We start from the raw sequence: 18,033 nt of genomic DNA, 5'->3' as shown, positions 1-18,033 counted from the left end.
TTGAAACAGAGAAAAGAATAAATCAGATGCTATATCCCTATTTTACATAGAATATATCAGCTTCCATTACACATATTCAGTTCATGCTACTGAAAATTGCATCTAGCAATGCACATTGAAAACACTCACTACGCAAGAAATTAGGTCAAAATCCCCATGCTCACAGGAAAGACGCCAAAAAGAATGAAAACAAAAAATATTTTGGAATCTTAATAATTAATACAAATAAAATTGGCTGAAAATTTCTCTAAGCTTACATCATTTAAATGAATTACCCAGATAGCTACTCAGAACAGTACATATAATTAATGGCAACGAAGTAACTTCTCATGATGTTAGACACTCAACAACAACCATGATCTGACAAGGCAGAGGGAAGAAATCAAAAGCATTGGGTCCTTGTCCCAAATAACTTTGACTTTCACCTGCGAGGATCTTCAGAAACAAAAAAAGCTCAAGAATGTCGGGCATGGAATGATTGCAGCATCGTTGCCTTCTCTCATGTGAATTGAGTTTCTTCATCTGAATCAGACAAGTCTAGAATTGGAGTGGGGAGAAAGCCGTATCGGTATTTTACATGATGCAACAGATTTAATAATATCAACATGTGGCAAAAGTCATCCAACCAAGCCATATTGAGTCATTCCTGCTTACACTGGGATGTTTCCTGCCACAGAAAGACACTAATAAAATGAAAGGATATCAAAAGAGCTGTAATTGGGTAACGGTAATAAATGGCCGGCATACGTAAATGAAATGCGAATACTACTTACCTTTCAGCATCAGGAAGATCTTAAATCTTTGTCAATCTTTTTTGCAATTACGGCCACATTTCTTGGCGATATGTTTGGATCAAATATCGGCAACAAGCAAGCTTCTAAAGCACTGCCTTGCTCTTGAAGAAACAATAGCCTATCAAGTAGAATAAGAGTTTCCAAAAGAGGTCCTAAAGCGGCTCTTAGAGACCAATAAGGTCCTACAAGGTCCTGTAAATAATTGGTAAATAAGTACTATATACTTTTTACTTTAATTATATGTAACCAAAAAGAGATGTGGAATTGCTTTCATTAATAGCAAACATCTCTGTAAATACAGTTCAAACAAATTATTTTAATTTAAAAAAGAACTTAACTTTTTAACCAAAATTGTATGTCCATGATGGTATCAAGAAAACACAATCAATGAACACATTCTATAACTTAAAACAACATATTCTACAGTCTGTCTATTTATAGATTGCGTTTAAATTTCTCCCTATTAGAATATTAGATTATCTTAGAACACATTCTATACCTTAGAATATTAGATTATCTTAGAAGATAATCTTGTGAATGTTTTTTCGTGTTTCATGATTTGTTTTCTTATTTGATTGAGATTAGGAGACTGGAATAGAAGTTAAGGCTTTGCATCTTGTATCACATCAGTATGCACAAGACAATATTCTTAGGCTTTATTATTTATTTTCCTCCTCCTATTCCATCCACCTTCTCAGTCACTTTCCTAGCCTCAGTGTCCAATCAAAGCCTAGCCTTTTATCACCTCTGTTTGCCACCGTCCCATGGCTGTTCAGTTCCTTCGAAACTGATAGTGTTTAGTGATAAAATCTGACAACCCTCCATCAGGTTTGATGTATGTGAGCAGTTTCTTGGGGGTCTCTGTAGTTTGTCGTTTTTTGTCCACTGGCTATTTTTTCAATAGCATGACTTTAAGGAGATGAGAAGAATCATAAAGTTACATCATCCAACGGATGATGAGTGTAATACTAGTGATGACTTTTTGTCCATCAACAACCAGAGTGACTTATATTAGCTGCAACTTCCCTAGCTTGTCTTAATCCCGAATGCAATGTACCCATATCTTCCTTCTTCAATAGATGTTGTGGCATCACTGTAGTGTAATTTTAATTCATTCTCTCTTCATATGTATAATTTCAAGATCTTTTGAAGAACGTGCTATAAAAGCTGCTTCATGCAAATAGCTTTTCTGTCAGACCCTACATTTTGCTCAAAAGATGGAGAGAAGCATCTGCCTAGTTTTGCAATGTTCTACCATGTTCCAGAGGTGTTGCCAAAGAAGCTACACACACTCAATGCTGAGTCAAGAGCATTTAATGCATCTTGAAGCTTCAAAGAATGCTCAGATGCAAGAAGAAGCAGTAGAAGACCCTTATTGTGGCTACAAAGGATTTGTAATGAGTCTTTTCTTTTCGAGCTCAATATATAGATCTCTTTGAAGAAGGAAGGTTGATAAAAGTCTTGTAACAAGAACGAACACAAAAGCTTTAGCTATCCTTAGCCTATGTAGTTGTGAGGAAGAACATTGTTCGTGTTTAGGGGAAACCTAAATAAATGAACATGTTGTTTGTTGGGTGTATCGTGCCACCCGTTATCAGGTCGTTATCAGACCACTCATAAATATCTAGTGTCATACTTGAGATGTATATGCCTCGACATGTGGAGGTTGTGTTGAAATCATACATTGGCTTTAGATAAGGTAGATTTACAATATATATATATATATATATATATATATATATATATATATATATATATATATATATATATATATATATATATATATATATATATATATATATATATGATCTTATAAGCCAGTTTTGTAAGGTTGAGTTAGACTTAAAGTCTACTTCTTAACACGTCATAAGACGTGACGTTGGCGTGAAGGGGTTTTGTTGGGAATCATACATCAACTTCAAATAAGGTAGATTTACAGTATATATGTGGGTGCAAACCTCACCTTACAAACCGATTTTGTAAGGTTGAATTAGGCCTAAAGTCTACTTCTTAACACGTCATAACACGTGACCACTTTTAGTGAGCAATCTAGTAATCTTTTTAGATCATTTCTTTGTAAACCTTCTCGTTTAAGTCAAGAGTAATTACATTCCAAATAATACTCGAGTTTGGACAAGAGTGACTGCTATCCCAAGAATACTCTACCTTAGCCCAAAGTGGTTGCATTCCAGAGAACACTTAGTCTTAGTCAGGAGTGATTCTGTTAGGACACAACCTTCTATTACAAAGGTCTATTAAAGAAGAAACAAGGAAAAAGGAAAATACAGTCGTTTGTTTTAATTAAAACAACTGTAAAATCTGATAGTAGTTATAGTTGGGGTTGAAGGGCAGTTATAAATATATAGGTGGTTTTGTGTCTGGGGGAGGGGAGGACAGGAATAGTTTTGTTGTGGGAGGTTGTTGGACCCTTGAAGTGCCAGCGGATGTATTGTGAACATTGTGCAATTGAAAGAAATATACAAAACTCAGTTTTTCCGTTTGAGAATTTCTTTTGGAAGAGTTTTTGAAAGTTTGAGAGGCTGTACAGGATTAGTAGCATCCTGTGTGAAGGGAAACATTTTCCCTTGATTGTTTTCTTGTACTCAGGTTGTGGTGAAATAAAATATACATATTCAGTACTGCACGTTTTGGGTTTCTTTCAATCAAGAAACCTAACAATTTCATTATATATATAGACAACACTGTTATCATAGTCAGTGATAAAGAGGGCATTGTCCAATTAAAACAATATTTTACTCAAGTTTTAGACAAACCATCTTGAATACTTGAGTTATATTTTCTTGAAACAAAAGTTGTACAGTCCAAGGATGGTTTGAGAATTTCTCAACAAAAATGCTATGATATCATCTTAGAAAGTAGATTTTAAACTTATCTCAAATTCAAAAATCCAACTTGTAAGGTAAAGTTTACATCCATTTATATGTCATAATTTTATCATATCTTTAGTCGATGAGATCTCCAACATGATGCATGAGGATAAGGAAATGGACACAATCACTCAAAATATGTCTGTCTTCTAACAATTCTCTACAATTGTAGATGTCTTCCTGCACCGAGCCTTATTCCTCCACAGGGGCTACTACTGTGAGTCGGGATTTTCACCAAAGTCCTCGCTAAACATACAAACCATCACAATTTGCCACCACAACATACCATTCACCATAAATAAGAATTAAGTTTCAAAAAGAGAAAATATCTGAAACCTAACTAGTCTAAGTAATAGTGAAGTAAAAACAATTAACATAAAAAAAAACATGTAATATTAGTTCTTAAACTATAAAATGCACTCAAAACATTGTTGCCTATAGTCAAAAGTTAGGCATTCTCAACCCAGCAATTATTCATTTCAATCAGAGACTCAAACAGCACCAAATTCAAATCCTATTGATTATAATAATATTTTAAAGTAGCAAAACAGAAAACCGTATACAAGCAACAAGAAAACTGCTATAAAAAAAAATACAGTACAAGATAGAATAAAGAAAAGATTTACTATCACTAAAATGACAATAGGCTGAATAACAAAATAAATTGAAATTGACATACAGCAAATGGTTCTGCTTCCTTCCATATGCCTTCAAGGTTTATATCATGTGAATGTTTAATTCCAAGATGAGACAATCCAGACTGACAGAAACTCTCAAAATGTAAAAATTTGCTATCGGATTTAATCCCTTCACATTCAGCCCTTTCAGTACAACGAATTTCACTAGGTAAGTTCTGTATCGCTGATATTGAACCCAAAGTCCAGTCTGTAACACATTGAAAAAGCACAGTACCAGGTGACGTTATTTTAATTGAACAAGTGCAAGAAGACCTTAGACTGGTTTTTCAGTTTCAGACAAGGATTACCAAGTTTTATTTATTAAATAATTAAAATTTATAAAGATGAGAGAAACAAGTACAAAGAACAAACTAAGGATATCCTCCTATAAGAGAAAAAAAAAGAGAACTAAACAGCCAAGACAAACCAATGAGCTAAGTAAAGATGCAGCTGGGATGCTTCTAAAGGGGTTCTCAATCATAAGAGTCATAAATTGTAAAAAAGAATAAGGTTCAAAATTTCAAATACCAGTCTCTGATACTAAAGGAGCATTGGGAGGGAACTTTTGTGTCGTGTGGCAAGTACTTCCTTTAAGATGCAGCTGGGATTCTGCAGATCTCCTCTGATGTCGCCGACGAAGAGCCTTCCCTTTACGCCCAATTGAAGGAGTACTCATCACAATATCCGGATAATATTTAGAAAGAACCTTCAGGAACAATATATATTTATAATTAACAGGAGACATTGTGAGTTAGGGGTAGATCCAATGTTAATAAAGAATCATTGAAAAAACAGGTGTTATATCCACCAATTGTAGCACAATGCATTAGTAGAATGAATATTATTCTCAGATGGTGGACAAAGTTTAACTCAACATCACAATCAACCTCACAAAACAGATTTTATGGTGAATTCTTGACCCACTTATATATTATATTTGGTCATATCTCTAGTCGTTGTAAGATTCTCCACACTTTGGTCATATCTCTAGTCGTTGTAGGATTCCCCACACCCCCTCACACGATAGGTCCAACAACCTTAGTTAGGATAGACTTTAGTACCCTCTTAGAAAGTGAACTTTAAACCTAATTTATCTTCACAAAACTGACATGTGAAGTTTGCACCTATTTTTATTCTATAATGTAGTCATATCCCTTGTCAATGTGGGCTCTCCAACAAGTATAATATATATATATATATATATATATATATATATATATATATATGTATACACATAACTATTTTCATGCATGTTTTTGTATGTGTATAAACGGGCTACTCATCAGCTCTTAATGTTAAGCTTTAAAGCTTGGGTTCAACTCATTTAAATAATCCAAGCCTAATTGAAAGTTCGTGTTTGTTTATTTAACTAACAAATGAGCTTGAACGAGACCTTAACAAATCAAACCCAAATAGTTCAAGAATAGCTTGGCTCTTTTGCAGCTCTATGATAGACAGTGAAAACTAGAATGAATAAAGAATTCATGCCTCTGCATGATTTCATTCATGTACATTAACGAAGGTAGCTATCCACATTTTTTGCTAAAATTTTAAATTAATAAGATGAAGAGGATTGAAAAGGTAAGTTACCATTTAAAAATACAAAACAAAGTTAATATTTGGTACCATTTGAAAAGCAGCCCGAAAAGTATGCAGCTCAAAGTTGTGAATGCCAGCATGCATGTCCAAGCTCCTCCACCTCTCTGCACTCTAACAGGATAAACATAGACAGTGAAGCAAATTTCTCTCACATGACTTAATCAAGAAAACTTCAATATCACAAATACAATTAGCAACATAGTAAATTTACAAGAAGCAGATTGTGGATAAAGTAGTGACCAATTTACATGCAATAAGATCAAGTACCTGGCAAGCCAGATCACGTGCACTTTTTCCAAGTGAGAAGCTAGTGGATCTTACAGCATGACTCATTGGAAATCCACACTGAGATTCACCATCCTCAATCCTTTCTTCAGATAATAAATTGTAACAGCAACCGAGACTAACAACAGCTTTAACATCTTTACACTCCAAGAAAGTCCTAAAAAAATGAATCCAAGAGTTACAAGCATGCAGAATACGGATAATATAGATTATATAATGAAGTAATACAAAGAAACACCAGCAATGTCATAAAACAATTGGTTAATCATTAATTTTTTTTCCACTGGGTAATACAAATAATAAAGTTAATGAAGTAATTAAATGTGAAAGATGTCAGTCTATGACATCCTATACTTATTTTGGGACAACCCAGAAAAAAACCCAATCCAATTAAAGAAACTATAAACAATTTAGTTAAAAGAAATGGTTGAAAGAAAACACATTTTGAAACTCACTTTAGCATAGTCACCGAAAGGTCACCGCAGGCATGAAGGCCAGCAAGAACAATTGAAGACTTTTTGTTTGCATAGTTATGCCAATGAAGTTTCCCTAGATCTTCTTGATTTTCTGCCTTTAACCTGGATTGCTCAAGATCATCTCCAGTCAAAGATATTTCAACCAAGGTTTTTAACGAGTCAATGGACAATACGTTACATGTGATTGTCCTTGGCACATTAAAACTCCGAATGCCCGATCTAGAGCAAAACAAATAAGCACAAACAAATTTTCATAATGACAATAATTAACTGCCAGGTGCTGAAATAAAAATCACAATGAGGTCAACTTTAAACAAATACATAAGGTTTATCTGAACTACTATTGTCGTCCCCAACACATACTAACATCCCCACGTTGATTTTTTTTATTTCAAATAATAAATTCATAATGTGAAAATCAAAGCTTACAATATAAAACTGACCTGCAAAATGTTCACTCCTTGTATTATCATATAGTCAAACATTTACTCTCTACTATAAGGTCACATTACAGTAAATAAGATGAAGATTGAAGAACATACCCAGATTTTATCATCTGTGATGTATAGTATTTTTTAATCCGTTCTGCCCGTGCATCAGTAACCCTCCCATGATGAGAACAAGCATCAATTGCAATTACAGGATATTGATACTGAAAGCCAAGTACTTGTGCAAGATAACCCTAAAAACATAAAATAATATGCATCACATATAAATAAAAGTAAAAAAATATAGTTTAAATAAGTAAGCAAAAACAAGCAAATTCAGGCAACAAAATCATTGATAGGCAAGAAAAGTTTACAAAACTTCTCAATCAATATACAGAATTTTCATCTCTGATAAGAACAGATCTGACAGAGACAGTAGAGAAGACAAAAACTATCACTAAATGAAGTCACAAATTAAGCTTGTTGTGAAAAAATAGACTTCCATTTTGTTAGAGAAAAGGAGAATGATAGAAGGAATGATAGAGTATGGAAGGTTTATTATAGAAGGAACAATAAATGAAGGAGTGTGTCAGTGGAAAAGTGTTTTGAAATAGTTAAATAAATGAAGCAGTGTCAGTAGGAGTAAATAAAGAGGTGTGTCGGTGGGAAAGTGCTTTGGAACGGTTTCCGTGGGAAGTTGGTCTATATATTCAGACCAATCATATTCTTTGAGCAGACTGTTCTTTTGAACTTAGTTGTAAACGAGTGTTAATTTGAGTGAAAAGATTGAGTTTCCTTTGTATTCTTTTTCTGTTTTTTTCAAGAAATAGAGATAGAACGAACATCAAACAAAATCTTGGAAGTGGAAAAGGAGAGCATCTTAGAAGTGGAGAAGAGAACATCATGGAGTGAGAGCCACCATACACTTTTGGAGGAGAGAGAATGCACCTTTTTGATGATTTTGTGATGGCATACCCCCTAACCATGGCCAAGTACATTCAAGAAGATTTGAGGTCATTTGTGGAAGATGGGCCTAGACTTTTTCTCTTGGCCATCATGGACCATCATGGAACTTCTAGTAGAGTAGGAATAATTTGGATCTTGTATTTTGGACCAAGTACTCTAGGATTTATTTGGGCTTTGTATTTTGGGCCAAGTAGTGTAGGGTTTTTAGACCACTTGGGTCAACAAAGGTCAAGGCCCAATTTTGACCCAAAGTGGACTTCCATGAGCTTAGGTTGACCATGTGGTCAAAGTTTTAACCTAGTTTGGTGGACAAGGGTGTGTGGGACATCTCATGTGAAAGTGGCCACGTGTCATGCTCACATTGGAGAGGATTTCTCATAGTTAGTGACCATATGTCAGTCTAGGAATGGAGAGGATTCTCCATAGGCAGTGATCATATGTCCTCCTATTGGAGAAGATTTTTGCCTTTGTCTCCAAGTTAAGTCAAGGTAGTGCTTTTATGGTTTTGCTTCTACATTTTGACCGCAACATTTCCGCCATAACCCGTTAGGGTTTCCTTTATAACTTTATAAAGGATTTTTGGGTCACCAATATTTTCTGATACTCGTCCTTCATTATTATTACTCACAGTTGTTGAACCTTCCAAGTTTTCTCTGGCCATTAAAATTCCTCACTGGGCTGCTGCTATGAAGTCAGAATATGAGGCTCTTATCAATCAACACACCTGGGATTTGGTGCCTTTACTTCGTGGTCATCAGGTTGTTGGTTGTAAATGGGTTTTTTGCATCAAACAAAACCCTAGTGGTAGTATAAACAAGTACAAAGCTCGTCGATTGCCAAAGGCTTTACTCAAGTTCCTGGTTTTGATTACTGTTAGATGTTAAGATGTGTGTTTATGTTAATTGGGCTCAGCCCATTCTGTATTAAGGGCCTTGACCCATATCTTACATTATAAATAAACTACCTTATGTGTATGAAAAGAACACAAGGGAGATTTCTCCTAATCTTCTCTATTTATAACAATTACAAAGAAACCTTTTCTCCAGTTATCAAGCCTCTAACCGTTAGACTTATTCTCTCTCAGGCTTTAACATATGGCCGGGATCTCTTTCATTTGGATGTCAACAATGCCTTCTCTTAGAATTGAGAGAGAAACTGAAAATATTTTATTATTGTTGTTCACTTAACCCTAATACACATACTACCCTATTTAAGGGATAGTAGATCAACATAAAAAAAGGAAAAACATAAGGCTCCTCAAAAGCCCACTAGAAAATACATTATATTTCAACACCTTCCTCAATGAGCCCCTGAATTGTTTTTATGAGCCAAGCCCCTGGTTTTCAGGCTTCTGATAAGACTTTGGTTTGGCTTCCAATCCAGCCTTATTTCGCTTGGTTTCCACTCCACCAAATTTGATCCCTCTTTATTTTTCTGCACTCAACATGGTCAAACTTACATCTTGGTGTATGTTGATGACATTATTATCACGGGCACTTCCACTTCGCTCAGTTGAACAGCAATTTCTCCCTCAAACATCATGGCAGACTTGATTATTTTTTGGGTATCGAGATTAATTATGAGGCATTGAGGCAACTATCACTGCATCCGTGGATTTTAAAAGAGAATTACTTTTAACCATGCAATGTCCCTTGATTTGTCAAACATACATAGGGTTCATATCTAGTTTAACATAACTGTAAGCAAGAGAAAATGAATCTACACCTGACCAGCACCAACATCAGCAATGGCATCAGCTCTCACACTGTTTGCAACTGTACTTATAACAGCGGAAAGAATTTCTACCTGCACACATGAAAATCTTCTTATATGATATATTGAACTGCAACCAATTTATTGATCAAAAGGAAAATGACATCCACAAATCAAAATTCGTTTGCCAAAAATCTCATCCCAAAGAGAACCTTGACCTTGTAAATTCTTGGGAAGACAATTGTAAAAATTTGATAGCCAGGGACTCACTTCATGTTTTTTCTTTACATTCATGCCCTGGGCAATAACACCATTAAGTGAAGTCATCTGCAGGCCAGGTAATGCCTGCAAATATAGAACAAAATTAATACGAATCAAGATTATGACATACAAAACCTTCTCGAGCAGAAATCCCAGACAAATATAGCTTGTGTACAAAAAGTATATAAGATATTTAAAATAATTTTCCTACTTTGAAGATCAGAAAAAGTAATCTTAATTATTTCAAACCTGCATAGATTGTCATGGAGAAAAAATAAAGGCAAAAAATTGGGCATATAAAATAAAGTGTGCAAAGGTATCATAATATAAATAACATGAAGGATTGCAGTTCAAGGATTGATATAACCAATAAATTGAAGGTTCAATAATACTTAGTCTTAGAATTTAGGTTTGGATCTGACGCAATCCCCACAAAACTAACTTATAAGGTGAGGGTTGTCTAAGCTTTATAAGTTCAACTTAAAAACTATCCTTAATTGATGTAGGACTAAATCAACCACCCTTGAGGTTACAATTAAGGGAACCCCAAAGAGACTAGAACTAAGGAGGGATAGGGTGATTAAAACTAAGATGGATTTTTTGTGATTATAGATAGGGCAAGGATGAAGAGATTAAAAGAGTGACAAGAAGCATAAAAAGACATAGCATAGATTTTATGGCTTGTATTGTGGCCTTTAGTAGCATGGGTTGTTCATAGACTTATATTTTTTGCCTTTCTAGTTTCTTTCTCTTAGTTTGGTTGTAGAGAAGCTTATATATTCTTCTTTTCTTTAAAGTACAAGCAATGTGGGACTTCACATAACTTGAACAAAAAGAAGAAGAAAAATAAATAAGTTTTTCTCCTTTAGTTTGCTTGTAATGCAAGTTACCTCTTATATAGTTTTATTTATGAACTTTAGGCTAGTTAGGTAGCTTATATACCTTTAGGATGATGTAGAATTGAGAAATGTGGGACCTAAAACTTGTTTTAGAAGTTACATTTCATATTTAAGGTCTCTAAGTCCCACATCTCTTAGTTTACTCAACCTTCTTCCTCTCCTACACCTATACAAGCAACCTAAGGCCTCCTTTGTAACATACACCTAAGATTTGAATGTAAAGAGTATTTTGCATTCAATTGCATTATTTTTTTGAGATAGAATTTTGTCTCTTAGTATGATGGTGTGGCTTCATTTCCCTAAGTTTCCTTTCCTTTCTCTCTTTCATTTTTAGTCTTTTAATTTCATTTCTTAATTATTCTTCTTTTCCCTAAGTTTCCTTTCCTTCCTCTCTTTCATTTTTAGTCTTTTAATTCCATTTCTAAATTATGCTTGTTTAGTTCTTTCTTTTTTATCTAAGCATGTTGATCCATATCATTTTCCAACAACTAGTCACCAAGTTTTCATTAGCTCAAATGGAAAGTGCATGAGAAAATTCAGTGTAAACAAGTCCAATTGACACTCTCATAATACAAGTAGCACAAGATAAATGAATAATATGCATTGCCACATAGAGCCCCAACAGTAAATCTGTAATCAATGGATTCTGTTTCCCGTGATAATATAATAGTAAGATACAAAACAACCAAACAGAATGTGTAAGCCCTTTCATTAAATATTTAAATTTCAATCAACAAGATCTAGCCCAGATTTTACCATGGTAAAGGTGAGTAACAAGGAAAAGATTACATACCATGTTCATATCTGCCTGATCTTGACAAAATACCATAGACCTTAATTTTAGGATGAACTCCTTCAGAGAAGTTGGCCATTCATCCTGCCACCAAGTTTTTATTACATGCACAGAGAAAATATATCATATATCATTATTAACAAAGCAGAACATGTACCCTTCCAAAGTCAGAAAGATGCAAACATGAGACAGAGGACAAGCATAAGAAGAAAAAAACATAAATGCAAAAAATAAATCCAATCCTGCAGCATATCAATCTAAGAAAACCCTTAAAAATAACTGTTCACTAAATAAATACCGTGAAAGCCAAATAAATTATTTTGTCCCAAATAAGCAAATAACTTCAGCATAAGAATAGTAGCCACTTGAGATAAAAATAAGGAAAAGAAAATTTATCAAAGAGCTTAATTCCCCTCTCCGAAGTTCTCATATTTATACTGACAATGGTAGTTCAGATACAATAAATGAGAGGGAAGACAAAAGAATAAGAAAGGTCAAATCTATAGTCCTAGGTCAGCACACAGCAACTTTTCAATAAAGCCAATTTAAGACCTATTCTAACACACACCCTCAAGTTGAAGGTAGACAAATTGTATGTACCAAGCTTGGAACAAATCAATTCAATCCATGGTCTTCTCAAGGATTTTGTTAACACATCTACAAGTTCATTAAATCCAACGAACTCAATACAGATTTCCACAAGCAAAACCTTTTCCCTAATAAAAAGATAGTTAATTTTTATGTGTTTAGTCCTCTCATGAAACACAAGATGGGAAGCAATGTGCAGAGCAGTTTGATTATCATCATACATCTTCATTTGATGAATCTCACAAAACGTAATTCTTTAAGGAACCGTTTTACCTATTGAAATGTAATGTATTTTTCTAGTAGGCTTTTTAGGGCCTTTTGTTTTTCCTTTGTATGTTGAACTACTATCCATTATAAATAGGATAGTATGATGTATTAGGGTTAAGAAAACAGTAATAATAAAATTTTAGTTTCTCTCCCAACTCTCTAAGTTGGTATCCAGAGCCAACCGCTTGAGCTTTCAGTTCTTGTCGTCGAAGTTGTCGCTGACTGTCGCAGCTTTTTCTCCGACGAAGTAAAGGGTTAGGTGCGCCTCAAGGAGCACGACCCATCCCTGGTGGTCGCCGCTTCATTCTCCTCCCAACGCCGTCACGCACCGCCTTCCCCTTGCCGGAAGATCACCGCACCACTACCAGTTGTTTCGCCTCAGTCTCTTGAGTGTGTTGTAGCCTATGTTTTGTTGTTTCGTTGATAGTAGCTCAGATCTAGGGTTTCTACTCTCAAAATCAAATTTTCCTTCTTCTGTTTGGCCTTAGAATGGCTTCTGGTTTTGGAACACCTCTATCTGCTACTCCTACCATTACTTTTGCAAAACTCGGCTCGAAAAACTATTTATCTTGGTCTTCTTCCATGGAGTTATGGTTTCTTGGTCAAGGATACCATGATCATCTTGAACAAGATATTTCCACTGTACCCGATGAAGAAAAATCTCAGTGGCAGAAGCTTGATTTTCAATTATGCATTGTCCTATGGCAATTTGTCGAACAAGAGGTCTTAGAAATTTTGAGACCTTACAAAACATGCTCCTCTTTTTTGAAAAGAGCACAAGATATCTTTGCTAATGATGTGCAACGTCTCTTTGATGCAACTCAAAGAGTGACTTCCCTCAAACAAGCCCATCATGATATGGTCGCTTACATAGGAAAGGCTCGTGCTACTTTAGAGGAATTGAAGAATTTATGTATGGTTGATTCTTTAGAAGGCATAAACAAGAAGCTTGATAAGTTTTACATGATCCTAATTCTAAGAAGTCTACACTCAGATTTTGATCATGTTCGTGATCAAATGTTTGCTGGTGATCAAGTCCCATCAATGGACAACCTAGTTACTCAACTTCTTCGCGTACCTACAAGGAAAATTCAATTGATGGTGTTGAAACATCAGCTATGGTAGCACCACAAGGAAAAGGAGGAGGTAGAAGCAACCGAGGAGGACGTGGTGATCGTAGTATGCATCCTCAATATAGATATTGTAAGAAAATAGGCCATACTCGAGAGAAATGTTTTTCCTTACATGGATATCCAGACATAGCTACTCATGTTTCCAAATATGATGATCTAGAATCCAGAATTTCAAATGAAAAGTACCAAGAATTTTTAGGTACAAGTCTGGAAAATCTTCTAATCTTGGTCAATCCTCCTCCGTGTCCAATGTGTCAACTGCTTGGATATCTCAATTTGTGGAAGGTCATAGTCCATGGATCCTTGACTCAAGTGCCTTAGACCATATCTCTAGTAACATTCCTTCATTTTCTTTCATGTCCTCTTCGAAAATCCCTCATGCCAATTAGGTAAACACATTAGATCTTCTTTCCAAAAGGATTTGAACCAAGGTGTAATTCTATTTTTTCTATTAGTCATTATGATATTTGGGTACCAACTCATGTCTCATATTTTGGTATTTTTTCTATTATTCCATTGGAAATGTCACTCAAATGACACTTATATGTGACAATCAGGTTGTTCTTAATATTAGCTATAATCCTGTCTTTTATGAAAGGATCAAGCACGTTGAAATTAACTATCATTTTATTCAAGAAAAGATTATATCTGAAGACATGAAGACGGGCTTTGTTAACTCAAGTAATAAGTTAGCAAATATTTTTACTAAGTCTTTACAAAGACCTAGAATTGATCATATTCATAACAAATTTGTCACTTATAAGCACAAGATTGAGGAGGGGTATTAAATATTGTTAAGATATTGTTAGTTAAAATATCTTATGTTAGTTACAATATTATGTGTGTTCGGACTTAGTCTATATTTTCCTTTATTATTCTTCATTATAAATATATTACCCAATGTATATTTTCTACACAAGGGAAAATTAACCCTATTCCTTGTTTTCACTATTTTCAAAATATATGTTAATTTTAGTTTATACAGAAGTTCCTTTACTTCAGTGATTTTGAAGAAGTGAAACCAAACATAGCCCAAATGTCATGGAGGAATTTAATTTTAGCAATGAAAGACAATCACATCGGAGCTATAAAACACAAAATGCAAAGATAACAAGTAGCCATAATCAAATTAAGCAAAGCATCCCAAATCAAATACTAAAGCTAAACCTGAGCTCTTAAAACGGAATCAGAAATAATCTATATCAACAAGGCAAGCAAGCATAAACTAATTCAAACAACATAAGGATGCATTTCAGCAAATATAGCTAAACAGTAAACCTAAATTAGAGAAATAAAAATAAATAAATAAGAAAAAGGAATATTGGAAAAAGCAACCTGAACTGCACCAGAAGGTATCAGGAGAAGATTTTGAACAGGTTCACGGCGCAGGCATTCGATCCATTCGGCGTCAACATTCTCCCATAGCCTATCCTGAAATTCAATCATCACCATTTCCTTATACTTAATTAAATTACAAATTAAAAAAAAAATAGTGAAAAATGGAATTCAGATGAACCTTGAAGAAATTGACAACGTGAGCATTGATTAAGGAAGAATAAGGCGCAAGGAAGTGGATGATGTCGTTGATCCATGCCAGGGTCTCGACAGCGCTCTTGCACGAATACCGGCACTCACCCATCGGACCCAACAGTAAGGGAAACAGCTTGTGTGACACTGTCACCCTTTCTCCGTTCCGCTGCAAAGGGCACAGTCGGATCGGATGAAATGGTATTTGAAAACAGTAACTTTATTCTACTGTAATTCACTAGTTAATTATTTTATTATTACTATTTGAACTTAATCTTTTATTAACATTTTAATTTATAAACTTAATTATTTATAAGTAATTGAGTTTAAAAATAATCGTTTAAATAAGTTGCATTCAAGTTATAATAGTGGTTAAATTACTCCCGAGATTACACGTTTACATTGTGTTTATATAAAAAAATAGAATATAATTTATTTTTATGACAATTTTTAAATGTTCTATGATAAACTTCATTGACATTAATATTGTATGGGTATTAGTCCAAATTCTTGTTTTGATATGATACGTTGGTTATAAGGTGTGTGTGAATCATTAATACAAAAATTCAATAAAAGTACTCACAATTTAAGTGAAACGTATGGAAATACTATTTGTAGTAATTTACACAAACAAGTTAGAGAAGAACAAATGATATTTTTAAGATCTCGATATAACAAAGAGAAATATAGTCCGTGTACGTCCCAATTAATTATTTTTTGTAATTAATAAATTACATTAATTTTAATTTGATTATAAGTACATTTTAAAAAAAATTGTTTCTGATAAAATTTCTAAAAACAATTGTATACTCTAAACAAAATTATAATTATGTATAACTCAGTCAACTTCCCTAATGAATATTTAATCTTAATAGATAAATAGTAAATTGACTTTATTAGTCTATTCACAATAATTTATATAGAATTAAAAAAATTAGGTCTAATTTCAAGTGAGACATCGAAAGTGCAAGACCCATGTAAAATATTTAAATTTAATAAATAGTTGTTTTTTTTTATTTATTTTTATAAAGTTAATAATAGTATGGTAAGAAAAAAAAAATTAAAATTTATGATAGGTACCAATAATAATAATTTCAAAGGAAGGAGTTAAAAATTTGAGAATTTATTTTAAGAGTTAAAAAAAAATGAATAGTAAATAGTAAATAGTGAATAGTAAAAAAAAAATAATATTAAAATAAATTGTGGAAGAGAACATTCCACGTAAAACTCAATTATTCAGAGATAAGAATGGTGAATAAAAAATAATTTTTGAATAGTAAAAATGAATAGTAAAAGTGAATAATAAAAATGAATAGTAAAAATGAATAGTAAAATTTTTTGGCTATAAATAGCCAAGGGGGGGAGGCTGAAAATTTGCACCAAAATTCTAGAGAAATTGTGAGAGAAGAGAGTTTGAAGAAATTCTAGTTGAAGAGGGGAAATTCTGGAAGTTTCCGGAGACTGATTTGAGAAGAGGAAAACTAAGTCTGGAATAGAGGTAGGGGGAGTTACATTTTGTTTGGTATTATTTTGAGTCTTGTATATGTTACTTTTGTTGATCTTAAATCTTGAATGTGAAGTATTTTGTTTCTGTATGATTTTGAATTTTGGATGAGAATATGCTTCTGTGTTTAGATCCAAGTGTGATAGTTGTAAAATGTGATGTTGATTATGTTATGCCATATGTATGCTATTAAATTGTTTATTTTTATATTTTGGAAGGATTAGAAATTGTCTAACCGGCTCTGCCAGATTCAATTTCTTGTTTCCCCAAACATTTTATTGTTTTCCTTATTTGTTTTTATTGTATTTTGGAAGGATTAGAAATTGTCTAACCGGCTCTGCCAGATTCAATTTCTTGTTTCCCCAAACATTTTATTGTTTTTCTTTATTTATTTTATTGTATTTTGGAAGGATTAGAAATTGTCTAACCGGCTCTGCCAGATTCAATTTCTTGTTTCCCCAAACTATTTATTGCTTTACTTATTGCATTTTTGGAAGGATTAGAAGTTGTCTAACCGGCTCTGCCAGATTCAACTTCTTATTTCCCCATATATGTTATTATTCTTGTTATTTAATTATATTGTACTTTTGGATGGATTAGAGGTTGTCTAACCGGCTCTGCCAGATTCAACTTCTTGTTTCCCCATGAATTTTTATATTAAGATTATTTTTATGATTGTCAAATATTGTATTCTTATATGATCAGTTATAGTAATACTTTATTATTGTTAATTGTTTATAATTATCTTGCATGAATTCTATTATGAGTGTTTATTGTGATGTTTGATATGAAATTATTCATTTGAAATATAGTATGAGTCTCGGGGAGAGACTCTAAATTGGCATGGTATTAGTGTATATGTTGATGTTGAGGGTCCTGTTGTTGGTGGTGATCCTAAAACTCTAATAATCTTCCAGTCTCAATTAGAGAAGGATGTGTTATGTTGTGAGAGTAGTAGGAGGTCCTAGTCTATGTTTATAGACATTAATGGATTAACCTTGTGGGTGATGTGATATATTATATTTGGCCAAAATTTTTGTTGTTGAAATCACCACAAGTGCATGACCACCCGAGACTTCCATCAACATTATATCCGGATAATAGAGTCTAGTATGATAATTGCATCTTGCTAGAATTTATGGTGAATGTATTACGTATAATAATAGTGTCATGCTTTTCTTTGAACTTTGCATGGTAGCTCACCCTTACTTGTTTGTTTGTGCCGGAAAAATCTT

At 33.6% G+C, this 18,033-nt stretch overlaps 1 protein-coding gene across 5 annotated transcripts; it reads right to left on the bottom strand.

Moving 5' to 3' along the window:
• Positions 1 to 15,502, bottom strand: LOC108334328 (uncharacterized). Of its 5 annotated transcripts, none has more exons than XM_017570105.2 (13): positions 15,284 to 15,502; positions 15,103 to 15,198; positions 11,780 to 11,863; positions 10,097 to 10,171; positions 9,839 to 9,919; positions 7,262 to 7,401; positions 6,699 to 6,938; positions 6,226 to 6,400; positions 5,986 to 6,069; positions 4,888 to 5,065; positions 4,362 to 4,567; positions 774 to 986; positions 1 to 683 (listed from the first exon to the last, which is right to left on the bottom strand). In XM_017570105.2, exons 1-12 carry the CDS (start codon positions 15,404 to 15,406, stop codon positions 783 to 785), a joined length of 1,686 nt encoding a protein of 561 aa, XP_017425594.1. In that variant the 5' UTR covers positions 15,407 to 15,502; the 3' UTR covers positions 1 to 683; positions 774 to 782. The 5 variants fall into 5 exon arrangements, 4 of the variants coding, with proteins under 4 accessions (XP_017425594.1, XP_017425593.1, XP_017425595.1 ...); XM_017570104.2 differs by having other exon boundaries at positions 1 to 667; XM_017570106.2 differs by having other exon boundaries at positions 1 to 667; positions 6,699 to 6,821.
• Positions 15,503 to 18,033: the final 2,531 nt, after the last annotated feature.

This window comes from Vigna angularis, chromosome 11 (assembly GCF_016808095.1).
Source record: "Vigna angularis cultivar LongXiaoDou No.4 chromosome 11, ASM1680809v1, whole genome shotgun sequence".
Classification (NCBI taxonomy): domain Eukaryota; kingdom Viridiplantae; phylum Streptophyta; class Magnoliopsida; order Fabales; family Fabaceae; genus Vigna; species Vigna angularis.
The sequence above is the reverse complement of the archived record's forward strand: the minus strand, read 5'-3'. Positions and strand labels throughout refer to the sequence as shown.